This window comes from Gobio gobio, assembly GCF_949357685.1.
Source record: "Gobio gobio genome assembly, chromosome: 11".
Lineage (NCBI taxonomy): Eukaryota > Metazoa > Chordata > Actinopteri > Cypriniformes > Gobionidae > Gobio > Gobio gobio.
The window spans coordinates 17,645,300-17,667,569 of NC_137104.1; the positions used below are offsets into that span (position 1 = coordinate 17,645,300).

At 38.2% G+C, this 22,270-nt stretch overlaps 2 protein-coding genes across 3 annotated transcripts in view; one reads left to right on the plus strand and one right to left on the minus strand.

Annotated features, from left to right (window-relative positions):
- bzw2 (basic leucine zipper and W2 domains 2) overlaps positions 1-22,270 on the plus strand; it is a 440,416-nt gene that overhangs the window by 395,132 nt on the left and 23,014 nt on the right. The window contains exon 1 of one of the 2 annotated variants that reach the window (XM_079830051.1): positions 21,295-21,392. The exons of the other annotated variant lie outside the window; for it this stretch is intronic. The gene's annotated coding sequence lies outside the window, so the exon portion shown is untranslated. Of the gene's footprint in view, positions 1-21,294; positions 21,393-22,270 lie in introns of those variants that run through there. 2 annotated transcript variants of the gene reach the window in all.
- Positions 5,144-21,012, minus strand: LOC307134121 (ankyrin repeat and MYND domain-containing protein 2-like). The gene is made up of 10 exons (XM_079829626.1): positions 20,884-21,012; positions 18,830-18,894; positions 17,942-18,080; positions 16,165-16,263; positions 15,915-16,075; positions 11,494-11,708; positions 11,276-11,411; positions 10,060-10,188; positions 8,794-8,923; positions 5,144-5,774 (listed from the first exon to the last, which is right to left on the minus strand). Exons 1-10 carry the CDS (start codon positions 20,957-20,959, stop codon positions 5,635-5,637), a joined length of 1,290 nt encoding a protein of 429 aa, XP_079685752.1. The 5' UTR covers positions 20,960-21,012; the 3' UTR covers positions 5,144-5,634.

Below are 22,270 nucleotides of genomic sequence, written 5' to 3' on the forward strand. Positions count from 1 at the left end.
CAAACAGAGATACTGTGCTGAGGATGTTGCTGCCTTTAAAAGAGAGGTGTGAGTTTTCAAGCATTTAGATCCTCTACATGTGAACCTGATGCATTCAGCTCCAGCGAGTGCTGTAAAGTACGGGCATGCATGACAAAACCCATGAAACAGGATAGCCCTGGATTATTTTACCCCAAAATTATCTAAACAGGTGCCTTCGATGAGCTCACCAAATGAATGTGCATAACACAAATGACATGGAGGAAACACAAAAGCCCAATGCTCACTTTCTTCCACCGAAAATGTGTGGCTCCCCTAAAAGTGTCTAGTTTCACCCTCTCCTCAGACATTTACGATTAATTCATTGCACTTGCCCACAGGTACACTTCTTTGATTTGGATGAAAAACACTTTAATATTGTGCAGGATTAAAAGAAAAAATGTATTTCAAAAGCTACTGCAGTCAAAATGATCTCTTATTACCTAAAAAGCACTGTTAGTCATATTGGTAAGGGGGGGTTTATTGGGGATCACTGAATATGCAACCTCAGGGCTTGAAAGAGGAATATCAAAGTCATGCGATACGATGCGGCATTCGCTAATTTCTGCATCTGAAAACCGGATATTTGAGATAGTCCTTTCATGCACCTGTAATGACTGTGACATGCTCATAGATGGAGACAGGAGAGGGATGAATCTCAGGGGAAACAGAGAGGTTACAGCACTGAGTTATGGGTATATTGACATGCAATGTGACAAGCGTGTGCTAAATAGACCCTCGTTTGGCCCACAGGGTGAGATAGTCCCTTGGGATGAGGGGATGTGGAGACTGGGAACAAAGCGCTCAGGAACAGACAGAGCCGTCTATAGAATTCTGAGCGAGTGCCTTAGGATGTGTGCAACAGGACCAAGTGTGGGAAAGTCCACGGAGGAGATCCCTGCTCGCACAAAACTCACTCTATAGTTACCCAACTGCAGCTTAAGCTGGAAGTTTTCCAAATTTTTTTTTTTTTTTTGAGAATATGTTGGTATGTACTGATTAATGATGACAAATGATGATGCAAATTCATTACATTTATTTTTAAACACTGTTAAAAAAAAAAAAAGAAAACTGACAAAAATCATTTGGTCATCATTATTAGGCCTATATGACATTAAATTTCACCTGAAAGAGGTTTGTGTTTGTAATAAACACTGTGAAGCTGCTAGATTAAAGCATGTATGATATTATACTGTTTATTCTAAGAAATAAATAGTATATTGATGTTAAATTGGAGATCACGCTTTATCTTCAGAGGATGGGCGCTGCCCTCTAGTGGCAAATCTACTGAATTTTAAAAGGAGAGCTCACCCAAAAACATATTTTGAAGAATGTCATAGTGTTTTTTCCCCTTACTATGGAAGTCGATGTGGCCCATCAACTGGTTTGTTACCCATATTCTTCAAAAATGAAGGTTAATGATGAGCAAATGATGACAGCATTTTTATTTTATAAATGGATTGAAGATGCATGTAATACGTCTATTTCTACACTCTAAAAAAAAAAGGTTCTATATTGCACCAAAAATGGTTCTTGGCTCGTAATCATAGGGGAACCTTTTTTAGTGCTATATAGCACCAATTTTGGTGCTTCAGTGGTTCTTCAGCGGTTCTTCAGAGGTTCTTCAGCGGTTCTTCAGAGGTTCTTCACTGGTTCTTTGACTTAGGTGCTATATAGCACCTCTGAAGAACCGCTGAAGAACCACTGAAGCACCAAAATTGGTGCTATATAGCACTAAAAAAGGTTCCCCTATGATTACGAGCCTTTTTTTTTTGAGTGTATATTTGATCAAGGAAAAAAAAGTTCTCACTCAATGTTTAGATGAAAATGAGCTTTCAGAACAATATGAACTACTTTGGAAATAGTCATATTTTAAAAGCAAATTATGTGCAGAGTAAAAAAAACTAATATTATGAAACCAGCAAAAATAGGAAAGCTACACTAAATAAAACAATGATTATTTGCAGTACATTTCACAGAAAATACTATTTCAGGTTTTATACTTCAAAACTTTACATTTATTTTGTACATGCAATTTCTGAGTGAAAATTGTTTCTACAGCAATTTTTTTTTTAATTTATAAGAAATAAGGGTGAAAAGGGTCTGACTTAGGTTGCATTCACACTTGTAGTTCGGTTTGTTTTGGTTCGGACCAAAAACAAAACATATAGTCCTGGTCCGCTTAGCGTTCACACTGGCATTTTTAACAGCGAACCTAAAGTTACCGAACCAAAGGCATAGGGATACGGTCACAACCTGATTGTTCGGCTTTTATGACGTATATTTTGCGACGGAGCTTGCTTACCGAACATTCAAAACAATGCTGTGAGCTGGATTAAATGCGATCATTTTATGCGTGTACATATGGTTTTATTTTTACCAGCTGAGAACTCACGAAGAGCTCATAAAATGTTCAAAACATTCAAAACAGCACCAGGATTTCCTCCGTTGTATGCAGAAACGATGTTGATGAGGCACTTTACCTCCTCGTTGCTCCACATTTGCCCTCTACTCATTTTGGATACACTGATCTTTCCATGTCGTCAAATCAACTGACTTTTAGCGACGCGTCTTGTGACATCACGTCCTGTTTTTGGTTTGTTTACATGTCTTTGGTCCGTGTTGCGTTCATTTATCAATCGAACCGCACCAGAGTTTGTTTGGAAGCGGACCGAGACCCATCTTTTTAGCGGTCTCGGTCCGCTTGTTTGGTGCGGACGAGGGTTCGGATGGCAGCGTTCACATATGTTCAAATGAACCGCACTTACCGAGCAATCGCACCAGGGTTCGTTTTAATCGAACCAAACATGACAAGTGTGAACGCACCCTTAAAGTTACACTATGCAACTTTTTTTAGTTCAAAATCAGTCAATAGACCGTAAAAAAAATTTGGACGACGCAACTTCATTCTCTTCCGCTGAAGTAAGGGAAGCCTCCGGAGGTCCGAATATGGCTCTGACATCTTGCGCAGATTTGGGACCGAGTCTGCGCAGTAGTGACCTCGGGACCGGAATCTGTGCAGTAGAGAGCAGGAAGTAGAGGCGCGGTATCAAAAGCCCAACCACACTCGGACGGTGTGAAATAAACAGTTATGGAAATGTAGAAATTAAAGCTGAAACTCCAATCTCCTCCCAAAAATCCTGAAAAAAGCCAGCTGGTGCCTCAGTGACAACTTCACTCTGAGAAGCCGTCAATCTCAGCTGTCAATCATGAGGTCACACCCCTCGTTTTTATAGCATCAAATAACTAACTAAAATTAAACTTATTTAAAAAACGAACACTTGAAATGATATCATTGTGATAAAAACTGCCTACAATGACAGAAACCAACTTTGGGAAAAAATTATTTGAAGTGTAATTTGATTGTTTCGTTTGTCTCGCGTCCATTAGAAAACACGGAGGGGCGGAGTTATGACCTATACTGGGACCAGCCACATGGGGGCGATCGAGACGCGGAGGCTTCAGTTTCTGAGAGGAGTGCTACAGGCTTGGTCAATACATTATCAGTCCTTCTTCCAAAATATGTTTTTGTCTTACCCTGATTCACTATGGTAAGCCTATTATAAGTGTATACTGTATATTTTACACATGGTTTTCTAGGGAAATCGTGTACTTATGTCACTCCACCGTGTGTATCTCATCATATCCGTAAAATAGAGAAATGTTTCTCTGGCTACTTTGGCACGTGTATGGTGTGGGAGCGGTTGTCCCAACGAGCAAGAAAGGATGACATGGACCATGCTAAATCCTGAATCTCCGTGGAATCATCAAAAGAGCCGCACAGAGGAGAGTCTGCTGGCAAAAAAAGAACACAACAGAGCTCATTGACTTGTGAGAATTTAAAGCTACACTGTGTAACTTTTTTAGTCTATTCTTAGCTAAAAACACTTAGTTCTTTCAAAAATATATGTGCTCATTAATGTATATTTACTTCTTTCAAGTAATAAAGTATTCTCGTAAGTTTATAATATGCCATTGAAAATACATGGGATCTAACGGTGGTCGCCATGTTGCCCCGCCATCTTGAATGTACATTAGCCAAAGAGGGACATACCCGTAAATTCAAGCTTCGCCTTTCGCGTTTTAACCGGTTTTAATACTCGATGGCACTGTACAAAATTCTCTGCCTCGCGCATGTGCGCGTCAACTTGTTCAGACTTGTCTGGTGCATGCGCAGAGAGTTTTCATCTCAGCAGCGTCCAGTAACAGTTATACAGAGTTTTCCTGGCTTGTTTATTCCTCAAATGTCTGTTTTTCCTTGTGTGGTATTTCTGTGCGTTAATAACTCCGTAAGTAATAATAGTTATTGTCATTGTAGATGTGTTTCAGAGTGTGTCATCGCGTAATTCAGTTGATGTTGATGTCACCTCAGAAGTATTTTTGTGTCAACATACAATAGCGTAATGCTCACCTATTTGAATAATCATTCAGTTATTTTGTTATCAATGTTTATTCGTTTTTAGAAAATATTTGCTTGGAATGTATGTTGATGGAAATATGTATCAGGTCTGATCGACATACCGGTATTAACAATTGTTATAAAGAGCGCACTGCAGTGCTAACGTTAAAGCGGCGCACACACTTTTGTAACCGGCACCGCTTGTTAGCAGCAGCAGCAGCGGCAGATCCGCTCCTTTTAATGCAGCTGCATTTAGCGCCTATATATGGTACAATAAGCTCTGGTTTACGGTTACATTATACAAATGTAACTTATAAGTATAGTTATACAGTTCTTAACTGTGTATGTATATTTACCATCCTTATTTGTTCTCTCACAGAAACCACATTTATGTACATATCCACGCAAACCTGTTTATGCCTTGCAATTGGATGACTGAATAAACATTACTATCATCAAAGTTCACTCTGGATTAGCTGCAGTTCTTTCTAGCCGAATAATTAGGCCAGTTGAGTTCCAACCATCCCACTGCGCACAGAATATCCCACAGGCACCGTGTCGAATGTGGACGAGGTCGAACTGGAAGCCATGTTAATCTTGGACTAAATCGGCCACCGTAGGAGTTGAAACGAAATCGGAATTGAGAGGAACAGAAACTAAAATTCACTGGATGGTCATATACCTTTTCACCACTAGATGGGGGAAAATATCACACAGTGTAGCTTTAAGGATTTGAAATGTTGTAAAAGTGACGCTACTTTTACAACAGAGATGGTGTTTTTATTAGCTACTCAACAGGTAAGATGTTTTATTGAACAGATGAATTGCCATGTAGCTCTCCAACAGAGTTTATCGTAAAGCATTATCTATTGTGAAGGGTCATATTCATCCGCACAGTCACGCAAAGCCGAATCACAACTAAAACAGTTTTGTTTAACCACTAGAGGGCCAAACATTACAGTATACCTTTTTGTCTCTTAAGAACAGATGTCCAAATAGGATGTCCTCTTGTTAGTAGTTTTCATGCACCCTACATGTGCTGTCTGTCTTCTGTGTGGTATCTACACAACTCAGAATGAGTACAATCGAACACTTCTGAATCATGGTTTAAGTGTCCTATACAATGCAGAGCACCAATCACAGCACGCTGAGCCTGAACTCAATGCTCAAAGGAGTTGTCCTGGCCAAAGAAACAACAGCGAACATATTTCTGTTCCTTAGTCCTGTCCAGCACAAGGATCACCTTCAGAGGTTTCACAGTGTTCATCAGAAGGACTGTGCTGAAGTGCACACTCTGAAAACCCAAGACAAAGAGCCAGCATCGAGCTGGCGGCCTTCGCTGCATCGCTGGCATCAGCTGGGATGAAACAGGAAAACACACAAAAAATAAGCTTCATAGTTCACTTATAAAACTCTTAGAAATTCACATTAAATGATGAGATCCTTTACAACAAGAACAAAACGCCCTTGGTTTCATCATCAAGCTTTAAGGCCTTTTCACATCAAGGATGATAATTTACATCAGAATGTTTTTTTCCAGCTGATGAATGATAAAAACATAGTGCACTTGGAAAAAACAGAACAATATCATCCTCTTGTGTGGACACTGATATGGTTATTGTTACAGTTAATAGTTATTGTTCTTGGTGTGACTGGGCCTTTAGGTTTGCTGCTGAGCAAAAAATTATTTGTTCAGCTTAAAGGGATAGTTCACCCAAAAATGAAAATTAGCCCATAATTTACTCACCCTCAAGTTATCCTAGGTGTAAATGACATTCTTCCTTCAGACGAATAAAATCGGAGTTATATTACAAAAGTCCAGGCTAATCCAAGCATTAGAATTGGATTAATAGTTGCTCTGTTTTTGAAGTCCATAAAAATTGCATCTGCCCATCAAATAACATGCTCCACACGGCTCTGGGGTGTTAATAAAGGCCTTCTGAAGTGAATCGATGCGTTTGTGTAAGAAAAATATCCATATTTAAAACCGTTTCAAGTAAACTTTCGGCCGACCGCCTTCTGTGTTAAATTTATGGAAAAATTGTTGAAAGTTCCCCTGCCGATCGAAAGACTAACGCGACCAGGTAGGCTCATCATGACGTCACGTACGCATCTTGAGTTTCACTTTCAACATTCAACACTTTTCCATGGAAGGTGGTTGGTCGAAAGTTTACTTGATAAAGTTTTAAATATGAATATTTTTCTTACACAAACGCGTCGATTCACTTCTGAAGGCCTTTATTAACACCCCGGAGCCACGTGGAGCACGTTATTTGACGGACATATGCACTTTTTATGGACTTCCAAAACAGAGCAACTATGAATCAAATTCTAATGCTTGGATTAGCCTGGACTTTTGTAATATAACTCCGATTTTATTCGTCTGAAAGAAGAATGTCATATACACCTGACTTGGGGGTGAGTAAATTATGGGCTAATTTACATTTTTGGGTGAACTATCCCTTTAATCAAAATAACAAACAAAGGGACAGGTTGCTGCAAGAAAAGATTTCTACAGGTGGTGCTGGGGAAGAGGAGGTTTAACAGAAGCTTTCATAATTGCACAGCATGCCGATCGCAGGCTAGGATACGATATATGGTTATGTGGATTAGGAAGTACTTCTGATTGGCTGGTGCCACGGCGTTGGAAGAACCAATCAGCGTTTGGTTAGGGTTTTCTGAACTATGTACATGCACATGCTTGACCACATGTGTTTCTCGTCTTTTGCAGCGCTCTGCGCATGACATGACGTTCTAAAAATGTAGCGCTCAAGTTAAAACAAGTTTGCGATTTTTCCATCCCACTGCCCTGTGTCACTTATCTGGCCATCACCAGACCAAGCTCAATTTAAGATTGAACATTGGTCTGGGGAGTCTGCAATGTATTTTCTACTGCACAAGAGGTGTGATAAAAAAAAGCATCAATTAAATGACTCTGTACGCAATTGGATAGTCCTTTAACCACCAGACCACAAGAGGCAACGACCCATCGCTTCTCTATCCGTCATCGTGTTAAACCCGCCACATTCTGTGTGAATGGCCCCTTTAAGGTCACGACCAAATGCACCAGAAAGATTCAGTAAGATCTAACTCAAGCAAATCCAACAATTCTGACCTACTTACCACTGGGGGGTATTCCAGAAAGCAAGGTTAACTTACCGTCACATATACCTTGCTTGAACTCTCGGTTGATTAACCCAAACCTTGCTTACTCGAGGTATGCGGGTTCCAAAAACGAGTCCGGGAGTTATGCTGCGTTCCAGGCAGGTTTTCGAGCCCGTAAGTTACAACTTCAAACCACGACTCACGACTTTGTAGCGTTCCAGGCAAAGTCACGCCAAACTGCCTGAGCAGTGCGAGGAATAGCGGTAGCTAGATGTAAACAAAGCATGGCGACCGGGGCTTATGCTCATTTACTATCATTTATTTTAGTTCCTGGCTTATTTGAGGGAAACGGAGGAGAAAAAACGGCGCATACGGCAAGAGAAGCTGTTATACCTTTTATTTTACGTTATTCGTATATTTGTTTCATAAACACTGCATCCATAGGGGCTGCCATTGTTGTTTCGCGGGCTATGTGACGTCAGAGCTCGTAACTGGGAGTACATCGATCTAGTACAAGTTCACGGGTGGGAAGTCACAGGTTTGACTGCCGTTCCAGTGCACTTTCACGGGTAGAAGGTTGGAAAAACACGGGTTACGAGTTGCCTGGAACGCGGCATAAATTCAGACAACTCAGAGTATGTTCCCGATTAACACACAAGACATTCTCAACCGAGCAACGAATCGATGATTCACCATGGAAACAGACGCTAAGAAAAAGCGTACCATTGTACTTCCTCTTCTTCTTTTGTTGAATGACGATTTACATAACCTACTTAGTGCACATCGCCACCTATCTGATGGTTGTGCAATCATTTTTCAATCTCTTCGTTTAATAAGTAATATTTATTCACTGAGAATAAGGATTATATTGTTTGTTTTTGATGTTAATTCATTGCATGCAGATCCATGTGTGAGATGACAATAAAATAAATAAAAAATATATTTGAATTTAATTAACATTTAAACATTACCTTGTTATAATAGTGATTTAGAATTACAATGTAATATTGTATATTATATAACTGTAACTATATAACAAATTTGGTTATATTAATATAACTACATTAATTATATAACACACATCTGAATAGCAAACTGGAACAGAAGCTGCTCAGAGAGTGAGTTGTTATGGCCACTTACATACCCTGAAAGTTACCTCCGTTTTTGGAACTGAAAGTTGAGGTTATCCGCTTGCTCTTAAACATAGCCAGGTATGTCACATAACCTGCTTTCTGGAATATCCCCCTGGTGTGCTAATATACTAAACCTACCATTGCTAGAAAATTCTCTCAGTTTTGGTTGGCTGTTGAATTGAGCACCTCTTTGTTGCACATGGGTTTTGCACTGCCTCTTATGGGTGAACCAGTGCATCCTCTGACACGTCTGTCCACAGTAGACCACCTGCAAAGAGAGAACATTACTGGAAAACATAGTGTTTCAGCAACACTCATCATATTGACAAGAATCCAAATCAATGGGCTGTTCATTCAAAAGCTATAGGTTCAAGCCAAGGTAATGGTGACACAGGATGTGGAAAGTTAGCTTTGCCTCAACAGAAACTACATGCTAAATAGCAGCCTAGAATCATTACTAGGACTATACTTTGCATATGGTCATTATTTAAAGGGTTAGTTCACCCAAAAATGAAAATTCTGTCATTAATTACTTACCCTCATGTCGTTCGACACCCGTAAGACCTCCGTTGATCTTCGGAACACAAATGAAGATATTTTAGTTGAAATCTGATGGCTCTGAAAGGCCTCCATTGGCACAATGCACGGTTCACTCTCAAAACCCTTAAAAGGTACTAAAGACGTCGTTACAAAGTCCATCTCACTACAGTGGTTCTACAATAATTTATGAATCGGCGAGAATAGTTTTTGTGCGCAAAAAAACCCTAAATAACGACTTATATAGTGATGATGATTTCAAAACACGGCATCATGAAGCTTCGAAGCGTTATGAATCAGTGAGTTGAATCATGATTCGGATCGCGTGTCAAACCGCCAAACTGCTGAAATTTGGCGATCCAAACTGCTGATTCGACTCACTGATTCATAACGCTTCGAAGCTTCATGATGTCGTGTTTTGAAATCGTCATCACTATATAAGTCGTTATTTAGGGTTTTTTTGCGCACAAAACTATTCTCGCCGATTCATAAATTATTGTAGAACCACTGTAGTGAGATGGACTTTGTAACGACGTCTTTAGTACCTTTTAAGGGTCTTGAGAGTGAACCGTGCATTGTGCCAATGGAGGCCTTTCAGAGCCATCAGATTTCAACTAAAATATCTTCATTTGTGTTCCGAAGATCAACGGAGGTCTTACGGGTGTCGAACGACATGAGGGTAAGTAATTAATGACAGAATTTTCATTTTTGGGTGAACTAACCCTTTAAGATTAACTGTAAAATACATTTTGTTAACATTTGTAAGATTATTATTTGGGTGCAAAATTATCAAAAATATCAATATAAATTAAATAAACGTTGATGATGTTTGTGTGATTACTCAAGGAAAGAGGAAACATATAATACCATTTTACAGAAGGAGCACTTCATGTCAGCACCCCTCTCCCCACAAGTAGCACAATACTCTGTGTCCATAAGCACCATCTGCCCTGTCAATGCCTGGGTCAGAACCGAGAAGGCTGTGGGGTCGTTCCCCTGGAAACAAGAATGAAGTTGTGAAACATAATGTTAACACATTTTTATAATATGACATATGTCTGCAAGATATGGCAGACAAAGCAGTTAACAAAGTCAAAGCAGTTAACCCTTGTGCATACTTATGGGCATTTTTGTCTTTTTCAGTTTAGTTTTTTTATCATTTTGCCTGTGTTAATGCTAACTACATACATTTTGCCACAGGTGTGTATTTCTATTGGAATTTTACTATTTCACCTCCCATTTCCTTTAAAATAAATACATTTTGAACTAGGTACACAAAATACTGTTTGGACAAAAATGTCTCCATTGAAACCCATTAAAACTGCAATTTTTAAGCCCAGGGCCATTTAACTATAAAATGATGCAATCTTTGTTGATAGGCTTTCATTCTGTTAGCAAGGCTTCAAAAATAAAATGTTTACTATTTTTTACCAGATGGTGCAATTTTTTTCTGCAAGTTATGTACATTACTGCATTACTATTCAAAAGTTTGGGGTCAGTCTCTCCAAGGCTGCATTTATTTGATCAAAATACAGTGAAACATTATTACTATTTAAAACAACTCTTTTCTGTTTGAATATATTTTAAAATGTAATTTATTTCTGTGATGTTAAAGCTGAATTTTCAGTGTCATATGATGCTTCAGAAATCATTCCAATATGCTGATTTGGTGCTCAAGAAATATTCCTTATTATTATCAATATTGTAAACAGTTGTACTGCTTAATATTTTTGTGGAAACCTTGAAATCTTTAGTAACATTATAAATGTCTTTACTGTCACTTTTGATCAATTTAATGCGTCCTTGCTGGATAAAAGTATTAATTTAAATAAAAAAAAAACTTACTGACACCAAACTTTTGTGCAGTAGTGTATATACAGTAATATGCTATAAAAATATAGTGATTCATTATTTAATATAATAAAATGTTATATATAATGATATTAAATTATTACTATTTGTATATTACATGATATTAAATTATATTATTAACAATATAATAATTTGTATAAATAAAAATATATTTTAAATAAATATTTATAATTAATGATGCTTGTTTTCTATGACAGAAAAGTGTACTGACAATTTCCACAGGTGCTATGCTTTGGACCAGCTGTTGCAGAAGGGTTGCCTCACAATAGGGAAACTTCCGGATGCAATCACGGATGAATTTCTCCTGGTACTGAGGGAAGCCATCACCATCTCTTCCTTTCAGAAGTCTGGGGCAGAAGAAAAATATATAATTTTGTGACTCCATTTGCAAGACCTTCTAAAATGCAAGGACCATAATGATGGTGTCACCTCTTCAAAAGGGCGTCCAGTTTGTCGTCGCATTCCTGCAGGAAGGCCAGACACTTCTGCAGTACGCAGCTGATGTAGTGCATTTTCATGGCCAGAGCCTCATTCATGTCCTGCTGTTTCACACACTGCTCGCAGAGCAGATCCATCACACGGTAGCACTTCTCCAGGGCAACCACGTCCACCAATAACGGGTTCTCCTTAACCAGCATCACCATCTGAAAAAGCATGATGGAAAAATGTACCCCAAAATATGGGAAGTGAACATAGCCGAGTGACACTAGCCTTACTTACAATGCGAGTTTCATGGAGGAAACATGTTCTCATGGTACATGATTCTGTTAACTGATCCCTGCTGAGTGTGGCGCTGAGACACCTTACTCATCAGAAATCACTGGATGTGAGACAGCTGAGATAGCATATAGCGCACACTGATGCCATCTGATATCTGCCACAAAGCACACACGCAAGTCTATACTAGACCAACTATGTTTTAAACTAATCTCTGCGCCCATTAGTTTTTTTTTGTTTTTGTTTTTACAATCGCTACCCTCAATACTTAGTATACTTAGTCACTTTATCAAAACTCTTCACACAACTCTACTTACCAACTTTCATCTTGGCAAAGCAGTTAACCCTTGTGCATCCTTATGGACATTTTTGTCTTTTTAATTTTGTCTGTGTTAATGCTAACTACATACATTTTGGCACAGGTGTGTATTTTTATTGGAATTTTACTATTTCACCGCCATTTCCTTTAAAATAAATAAATGTTGCACTAAGTACACAAAATAGCTCCTCTTAGCACTGTTTGGACAAAAATGTCCCCTTTGAAAACCAATAAAACTGCAATTTTTAAGCCCAGGGCCATTTAACAATAAAATGATGCAATCTTTGTTAAAGGTCCCATGGCATGAAATTTTTATTTTATGAGGTTTTTCAACATTAATATGAGTTCCCCTAGCCTGAATATTGTCCCCAAGTGGATAGAAATGTTGATCGGTGTAAACCCGAGTTCTGGCTGTCTTTCTCTGCCTTTGAGTAAATGACTGGCCAGACTAGCCAATCCTGAAGTCTCCTGGTTTGACGTCCAAGCAGGAACGGTTTCCTCCCTTTCCTCCGCCCAGAGAATCTGGCACGCCCATGCAAACGCTTGAGAGAATAGAGATCATTGCTTGTGAACGAGTGAATGCTGGCAGTTTCTCAGTGTATGGATGTACAAATGAAAACAGAAGTCTTTTTTCAGTTCCTTCTGATCTGCGATCAGTGATTTCTGATGTGTAGCTAATTATTTATTATTCGTGCACACGCAGCGGCTTCTCTCTCTCCAGACAGAACAGTGTTTTCGTGTTTTCTATCTTGTGAGTCAGTGTTTTTGTACATCCTCGTCGCGTCTATCTGTTCTTAAATGTGCATACAGTCGTTTCTGCTCAACATCAGCAGACTCACATCTTTAGAGATAAACCTCACGCACGCCGAAGCTCGGGCTGCACTGACCGGTCGGCCTTCAACATCCCCGACCCCCAGTACTGCATCTGGCCCACAGCGGAGGCACCAAACGCGGCGCGAGATTAAGCAGAAGGGGGGTAAGCGTGAGGCTAGGCTAGCCAGCTATCCCCACAATAAACTGGATTACATTCGATTACTGCTGTTGTGTCTTTGTTTGCGCTGTGTACTCAATGTGCGTCACTGACGCTTTTCATATGATAGGAACATATCTAAAAATAATGCTATTATCAACACTTACTCGTAACTCGTTCATCTCGACAGCTGTAATGGTACTTTGCATGTGTTACAAAGTTGGTAATAATGATGAAGACGGACTCGGTGTGACTGGGACTCGTGTTTATTCAGAACTCTCAGATACAAACACAATAAACTCGCGCTGACTGACAGCGCTCTCATAACTCAGTAGTTACTATAAATAACTTTGTTAGCAATCGCTGAGCTCAGTCTCTGGTACATTAGTGATGTCCGGTTCGCGAACGATCTTTCTTTTGAACCGGTTCTTTTTAGTGAACCGAACCAGTTCACCAAATCGGATTGAATCGTTCTAAACGGTTCGCGTCTCCAGTCAGTGCTGATCCATAATTTACTAAAGTTACTAACTTTCTGACATGAGTGACAGTCCCTCCGACTAGAAATAGACTAATAACCTGAAGTATATGCTGTAACTACAACAGTTCACTGATCTGAGACTGACAGAACTGATGTGAAGTGAACTCTGGTCCATCCGTCTCTCTGGCAGCAGCTCCTGCTCGTGCCTCGTAGACCTCGTTAAACCACGCCCCCTCCCCCCTGTCAGCCAATCACAACAGTGGGCGTTTTTACTGAAGTCTCACAGCAGACACGCCTCTTGTAACAGGGCATTCAGCCACAGGGCAAACATCAGTATTGAAAAAATGCCTTTTATTTCTAAATTATGACATTTTATGATGTAAAAATCATACTAACAATATAAGTACACCTCAAGAAACATTATAAAATAATAGAAAAATGCCATGCCATGGGACCTTTAATAGGCTTTCATTCTGTTAGCAAGGCTTCAAAAATTTTATTTTTAAAAATGTTTTACCAGATGGTGCCATTTTTTCAGGTTTGGCCTATAAAGCAAATACTCACTTTATTCCTGTTTATGCATATTATTATTAATAATAATAAAATAACTGTGTGGGTGTGTTAGTATGGATGTCAGAGTATGTTTTGTATGTGTGTAATAAAATTGTGTGTACGTGTGTGTGTGTGTGTGTGTGTGTGTGCTTGTAATATTTGAGAGAGAAAAGCTCAACTGCCTATTATAAATCCAACCGCTGTTTGCACCAGTGGAGTTTTGCTGGCATCTAATAGGGAAAATTTGGCACTGCGACCAAACAAAATCTTACTGAAAGCTAATTTTTTGAGATATCAACCTCTAATTTGGAACACAGCTTTTTTTTTTACGCCTTTGATTTTCTTGTAGTTTAAGAGTTCAACACGTTTCATAAAATATATTTTTTATATAAAATCATAAATAATTTTCATAAACTTAAACCTCAATAACTTACATCAATAATCTGCCATGGGTCTTCTTTAAAGTAAGACCAAACTTAAGTCTGTGCTCCCAATATTAATTTTTTATGACAGTTTTTTGACATGGACATTTTTGTCCTCTATGGACCTATGTGTAACTTTTTTAACAGATGCACAAGGGTTAAATTCACTAACTACCAAAACACCTCACATGTCTCAAATCAACTCGTTCTTCCATAACACTAGTAAAAGGTTATCTCCCAACAAACACACTTTGTCACTCATAAAATAATGACCTAAAAAAAAAACTAACAGGTAGCATTACACAATGTTTTCTTATGTAAAATTTCTTTACAAAACAAGAATGAGAGCTCTCTACTGTTCTCACTGCAGTATCCCGGCTGAAAAATACAGCATTGTCATGGTCATGCAAGGTATGTTTTGCAAACTGGGACCAGCATGGGACGCTGGTTTGCTGGTCACTAGGAAGCGGGAGTGCCTGTGGACCAGCTACACCAGCTCAGTTTTGCTTGAGAACAGCATGACTTTGCTGGTCCAGCATTATACCAGCTCTAACCAGCATAAACCAGCCTGGACCAACATGGAATTCATGCTGCATTATGCTGAATCTTTCAGCAGGGATGTTACATGGTCCATTGTATATTTCAGTACACAATATATTGCAGTTGTCCCCTTTTCTATAGATGGTAATGAAACTGAAAGGTGTAGGTGTAGGTGTTACGCTACACCAAACCATTTTGATCATATTTCATTTTTTAAATATAGCATATATTTCAATATGGTATTACAGTTAAAATGTAGAAAATTGCTGTCTTATTCCGTTTTATATTGGGTTGTGAACTTAAGTTTAACAGTTTTGAAAAGAGTACGTAAATGTGCAAATCGGCCTGTACATGATGGTTGTGTCTTAGTGAGAAAATAATTCAAGAATTATTATTTTGTGCCAAAGCAATGGACAATGATCCACAGTTTAGCCCACATAGACTGCTCTTGTGTACCCATTTTGAGAAATGGGTCCTAGCAATTTAAGAGAAAAAAAACAGTAAACTCACCTGCGATTATTTTTGCATTTCAGTCATAAATTTTTTTTTTCATATAATATGCAATGAAGATTGTTTATTAGAGATAAAAGATATGCAGAATTCCAAGCCTGTGTTGAAATGGCCTGTTGTTGCTCTGTAATATCACAAGGATATATTTAGATGGAATAAAAGCAGGAGGGGTGTTGGTTAGTGCAAACTGATGCTTCCCTCAGTCATGTGACCTTGTATGGTATTCTTATGGGTCAGTGTTATAAAAGCATAGATTGCTGTGTTCTACTAACATTGTTCGGTTTGTGTGAGCGTGGCGCTTGAAATCTTGAAAGTTATAAAAACGCAGTTGGCACTTCCTACCTTGACAGGATTGAGGTTAGTAGTCATGATGATTTTGTGTAGGGGTCCTGCTAGTTTTTGGGGTAGTTTAGGTTCTCTCTCTGAGCCCTGGGGTCTGGTGTAGTATTCCAACTTCGCACGAGAAAAGAAATTGGTGATCACTGTCACACAGTCGTGCTGACCTGCACAGGGTGGAAAAGAAAGTATTTAGGACTTTAGGTGTTTATTCATTAATAAGTAGTAAACGTGCATATGGATATGAAACTCTCACCAACAAAGGCGGCCATCTGAGCAGCAGTTCGTCCCACTGAGTTGACCAGATCTGTCTCTGCTCCAGCATCTAATATCATCTCTGTAATTTCAGCATTACCTGTGAAACACAAATGAGATGTTTATCCAAAGTCATTGTTGCTTATTTGTATGGTTGAATTGGATACAATACTACAGTAACCATCATGTTTACACAGCATACACAACCATGTGGACAGGAGAGGTGTCAGTCAATTAATGGAAAAACAAAATAACTTATGTTAATTATCTGAAAAGTTATATTATTGTGATATTTTGTTGTAAATGTAAAAGTAATGCTTTACTTATTTCAAAAAGTAATCTGATTACATAACTCATGGTACTTGTAATGTGCTACCTCCAACATGTATGTGTATGTGTGTGTGTATATATATATATATATATATATATATATATATATATATATATATATATATGCAGTATGTACCCTGATCAGGTATAACATTATGACCACCTTCCTAATGTTGTGGTCCCCCTTTTGCTGCCAAAACAGCCCTGACCCGTCGAAGCATGGACTTCACTAGACCCCTGAAGGTTTGCTGTGGTATCTGGCACCAAGATGTTAGCAGCAGATCCTTTAAGTCCTGTAAGTTCCATGGATCGGACTGTTTTTTTCAGATGCTCGATTAGATTGAGATCCCACAGATGCTCATTCCACAGATGCTCGATTCGATTGAGAACTGGGGAATTTGGAGGCCAAGTCAACACCTCAAACTCGTTGTTGTGCTCCTCAAACCATTCCTGAACCATGTTTTCTTTGTGGTGGGATGCATTATCCTGCTGAAAGAGGCCACAGCCAACAGGGAATACGGTTTCCATGAAAAGGTGTACATGGTCTGCAACAATGCTTAGGTTGGTACATGCAAAAGTAACATCCACATGGATAGCAGAACCCAAGGTTTCCCAGCAGAACATTGCCCAAACCATCACACTGCCTCCACCGGCTTGCCTTCTTCCCATAGTGCATCCAGGTGCCATGTGTTCCCCAGGTAACGACGCACACTCACCCGGCCATCCACGTGATGTAAAATAAAACATGATTCATCAGACCAGGTCACCTTCTTCCATTGCTCCTTGGTCCAGTTCTGATGCTCACGTGCCCACTGTTGGCACTTTCGGTGGTGGACAGGGGTCAGCATGGGCACACTGACTGGTCTGTGGCTATGCAGCCCCAATGCCCATACGCAACAAACTGTGATGCGCTGTAAATTCTGACACCTTTCTATCCGAACCAGCATTAACTTCTTGAGCAATTTGAGCTACAGAAGCTCGTCTACCTTTGCTCCCCACGTGCATCAATGAGCCTCGGCCGCCCATGACCCTGTTGCCGGTTCACCACTGTTCCTTGGACCACTTTTGATAGATACTGACCACTGCAGACCGGGCACACCCCACAAGAACTGCAGTTTTGAAGATGCTCTGACCCAGTCGTCTAGCCATCACAATTTGGCCCTTGTCAAACTTGCTCAAATCTTACACTTGCCCATTTTTCCTGCTTCTAACACATCATTTTTTAGGACAAAATGTTCACTTGCTGCCTAATATATCCCACCCACTAACAGGTGCCGTGATGAAGAGATAATCAGTGTTATTCATTTCACCTGTCAGTGTCATAATTATGCCTGATTGATGTAAAATATTCATGACTGCTATCTGCTATGACTGCTAATAAAGGACCTTAAATAAATATTAGATAAAATGAAACGTGTTAGTGTTACTATGTAGATGAGAAAGTTTACCTGAGAGGCCAGCGAACATGAGGGCAGTATAACCATACTCATGCTCATTACAGTTGACATCAGCTCCGTGCTGTAACAGCAGTCTGCACATGTTTGCTTTGCCTTTATAAGCTGCATGCATGAGAGGGGTCATACCATACTGAAACGACATGAGGGAAAACACTTTATAAATGGCTTTTACCAATCTTTTCATCTGCATGACTCAAAAGCAAATGACATTTAGCCTTGCACAAATTGTGAAAATCCAGAAAATGTGTCTGCAGTATGGTGATTCTGACAAAACTCTGGCACTTGTTGAGAGTGACATGAGCAGGGTGAGTCATAATCTTTGTTGCTCCTTGGATGAAGTTGAAAGACTGCGTTGGTGGCACAGTGCACAAGCAGCACATCTGAATTTGACAGGTGGGAAACACTTATCAACTGCTGTTTCAAAAAATTCTGGCCCCAAAAGGACATCAAGTCCTGTAGGTTGTCTGTAGGTTACATCTAGTGGCATGTCTCCATTATCACACCTCTTTAAGTACCTTCTTACCTCCTTAAGTAGCACATCCGCCACTCAAGAGTCTCTGCCATATGTCTGAATTACAATAAGGAACATATGCTGTCACCTCACCAGCACCAGCCACTGTGCTTGTTTATATAAGGGCTGATCATCAGAAAACAACGACGTAATACCAAAGTGTAAGGTCTGTGTTTAAGTATAAGTAAGGCTACAGCAAAATAACATAAACATTAATACAAGTAACATTAAGTATGGGTTGTGTTTGGCCAGCAACCCTATGTCTGATTTTATGTTTTGTTGTGTTCCAATTGGTGAATCCCAATGAGCCAACTGGTGCTTAATGGCCTGTAAATTACTACCCATATTTGTCATCTTTATATTCTTACCTCATCCAGACAGTTAACGTGCACATTTGGATTGCTGAGCAGCTGGGTGGCCTCTTGCACATCACCTTTTGAGAGAACACAGTCTGGAGTTTAAAAACTAAACATTGGCACGATGATCCACCATTTTATTCACTTAGACAGTCTACATACCCAATTGTAGTTACTGTCTATAAAGACGCATAAAAGGGATAGTTCCAAATCTGTATACAAAGGAAGATATTTGGAAGAATGTTTGTAACCAAGCAGATCTCGGCAGTCATTGATTACCATAATGGGGAAACAATAATACGGTAGTATTATTACTAATACGGCTGCCGAGATCTGCTTGGTTACAAACATTCTTCCAAATATCTTCCTTTGTGTTCAGCAGAAGAAATGTATACAGGTTTAGAACAACTTGAGGGTGAGTAAATTAAGACAGAATTTTCATTTTTGGGTGAACTATCCCCTATTGTGTATTTTCAACAGTTTTATTAAGCCTATACCCTAACTGGATTCAGAAAAATACAGTTCAAAGACCAGCAGAAATTTTAACTGGTTCATTTATTGATAAAGTGGATAATTTGAACAAACCTACACCTTTCTCTCTACTACATCAAAGTGTGTTTAGCACGAGACAGGCACTTACACTACTGTTCAAGTTTAGGGTTGGTAAGATTTTTTGTAATGTTTTTGAAAGAAGTCTCTTATGCTCACCAAGGCTGCGTTTATTTTCTGAAATAATACAGTAAAACATTAGGTAACACTTTAGAATAATGGTCCGTTATTAATAGGTAACTATGCAGGAAGTAATGCAGGACTAATGAGTAGTACTACATTAACACTTCAGCTACTACTACTAACTAATATAGAAACAAGCTTAACTAATCAGAAAGTCATATCGAATTTAGGAGATAGTACCTTGTTAAGTAATCAATGCTTACTGAAGGAGATTAGCCTCATTAATACCTATTAACTAACTGACAAATTATAAAGAGCATTATTGTGTGTCTGAGACGTAATCAATCATCTTTTTTACTCTGAATAAATTCATAAAAATGCATCACTAGTTACCCAAGGGTTACCTAGTCACTATGCAGGAACTACTAGTGATCTGGACCATTATTTTAAAGTGAAAATGGTCCGGATTACTAGTAGCCCTTGAAGAGTGACTTGGTAACCCTTGAGTAACTAGTGATGCATTTTATGAATTTATTCAGAATAAAGAAGGACAATCTTCAAGAACTACTAGTGATCTGGACCATTATTTTAAAGTGAAAAAACAAACAAACATATTTTTCGCTTTAAAACAACGGTCCAGGTCACTAGTAGTTCCTGCATAGTGACTAAGTAACACTTGAGTAATTAGTGATGCATTTTATAACCACATTGAGAGTAAAAAAAAGACAATTTCTCACATCTCAGTTAATGTTGTGATTAGTAGTTAATTAGTAATTCTTTATAATTTGTCATAGTTACCTATTAGTTCTTAGTGATGCCAATCGCATTCAGTAAGTATTGATTACAATAAGGAACTATCTTAGTCCTAAATTTGATATTACTTATTGATTAGTTAAGCTTCTTTATATATTAGTTAATAGTAGTAGCTGCAGTGTGAATGTAGTACTACTCATTAGTCCTGCATTACTTCCTGCATAGTTACCTGACGGACCATTATTCTAAAGTGTTACTAAACATTAATACTGTGAGATAGTACATCCATTTAAAATAACTGTTTAGAATATATATATATATATATATATATATATATATATATATATATATATATATATATATATATATATATATATATATATATATATATATATATATATATATATATATATATATATATATATATATATATACATATCTCAAGAAATATTTCTTATAATTAGTGTTGAAAACAACAAATAAATAATAAAACATTCAACCAATTAAATAAATAAAATGAATAACCTGTATAAAGTTGTATAGAATGTTTGTTCCTAGATTTTTAGAGCATTAAGATAGCATATACTGAATGTAAAAACAACAACAAAAACAGAAGAAAACTAAAAAGTGATGTCCAGTACCTGCAGCAGCCACCTGTAGCATCATTCTCTCTTCCGATGTCAAATCACCTTTCCTTGCAGGGGTCATACTCGTCATATTGACACCAGTGGATTATTATTGATTTTAGGGATAAATAGTATATCGATGTGAAAACTTCTTTTGAACACAGACCTTATAATATAGTACTCAAATGTAAAAAAAAGAGAAAACATCCTCGGATCATACCACGATGGAAATTAAAAGGAGGGGGGTTGGATATCCGAGTGACACGATGCGAACGAGCCATAATGACTATTTTAGCATATAAACATCTATATCATTCAAAAGTTCATAAAAATAAATGTTATTACTTTGTAATGCAAAATATATTGATGATAAATTGCTTTAGTACTTTATGTCGTGAAGTCTACCCCTGTCGGTAGTAGATCAGTCCAGCTGTACTTAACTTGATTGCTCAAACTGTCGCGTGAGATACTGCGCGAAGCGGTGCTCAACTTGACATCATCACAGCAGGCAGAATCACAGACAGGTAAATACAATCACATGATGGAATGTCAAGATGCAAAATGTTACTATTATAAATACTATTATATGTAAATATTACAACAAGTCTGATTCGTGTCTCATTCTCTCGAGCCAAGCTTCTGGGCTTCTGGTTTTAAAGCGTAACCTGGTGTCGGTTTTTTTTTTCTTTTCTTTTCTTTTTCGAATGATAGTTATAGTATGTGTGCAAAAATGCTACATTTGTAAACAGACGGTCTCATGTAATTACTGATGAAGTCGGATTACTTATTGTAATGATTTTTAAGCACTTGCCTGTATTATACGAGGATGTAAATCTTCATGGTAAATAAATCTATAGAACTGAATGTAACGGTTGCAGTGAAACAAGTGCTCTGTATCACAAGTCGACAGCTTGACCTAATTATATTGTGTTTGGCACGAGCGCACAACAAAACTATTGTCAGTGCATCAAACATGTATAAAAAGTATCTGCCATTGTCTCTCAGACAGTGATCTATATTTTGAAGGGGTTGCCCACTTTATAATAACTATAATAAAGTAATAATATAGCTATAACACAGCTTTCTGGAATACTTTAATCTGATTGTTGATCTTGTATATATGTATATGTATGTATTTATATGAATAATATGCAAGTATATATTTATTTGTGGGTCATTGACAAATAGCTACAACTTAAAAAAGTTTTTTTTTTTTTTATCTTTTCAAAACGGATGAAATTCGTATTTTTGAGTCATGAACAAGGTGTGTAAACAAGTTTCAGTTGTTAACATTTCAAAATGTTTAAATTAATTTAACTATTTTTGTCAGGCGGTACAACCAAATAGTTGTATGTATACTCTTGTACCACCTGACTTGGAAATTGTATCATCCTACCCGTAC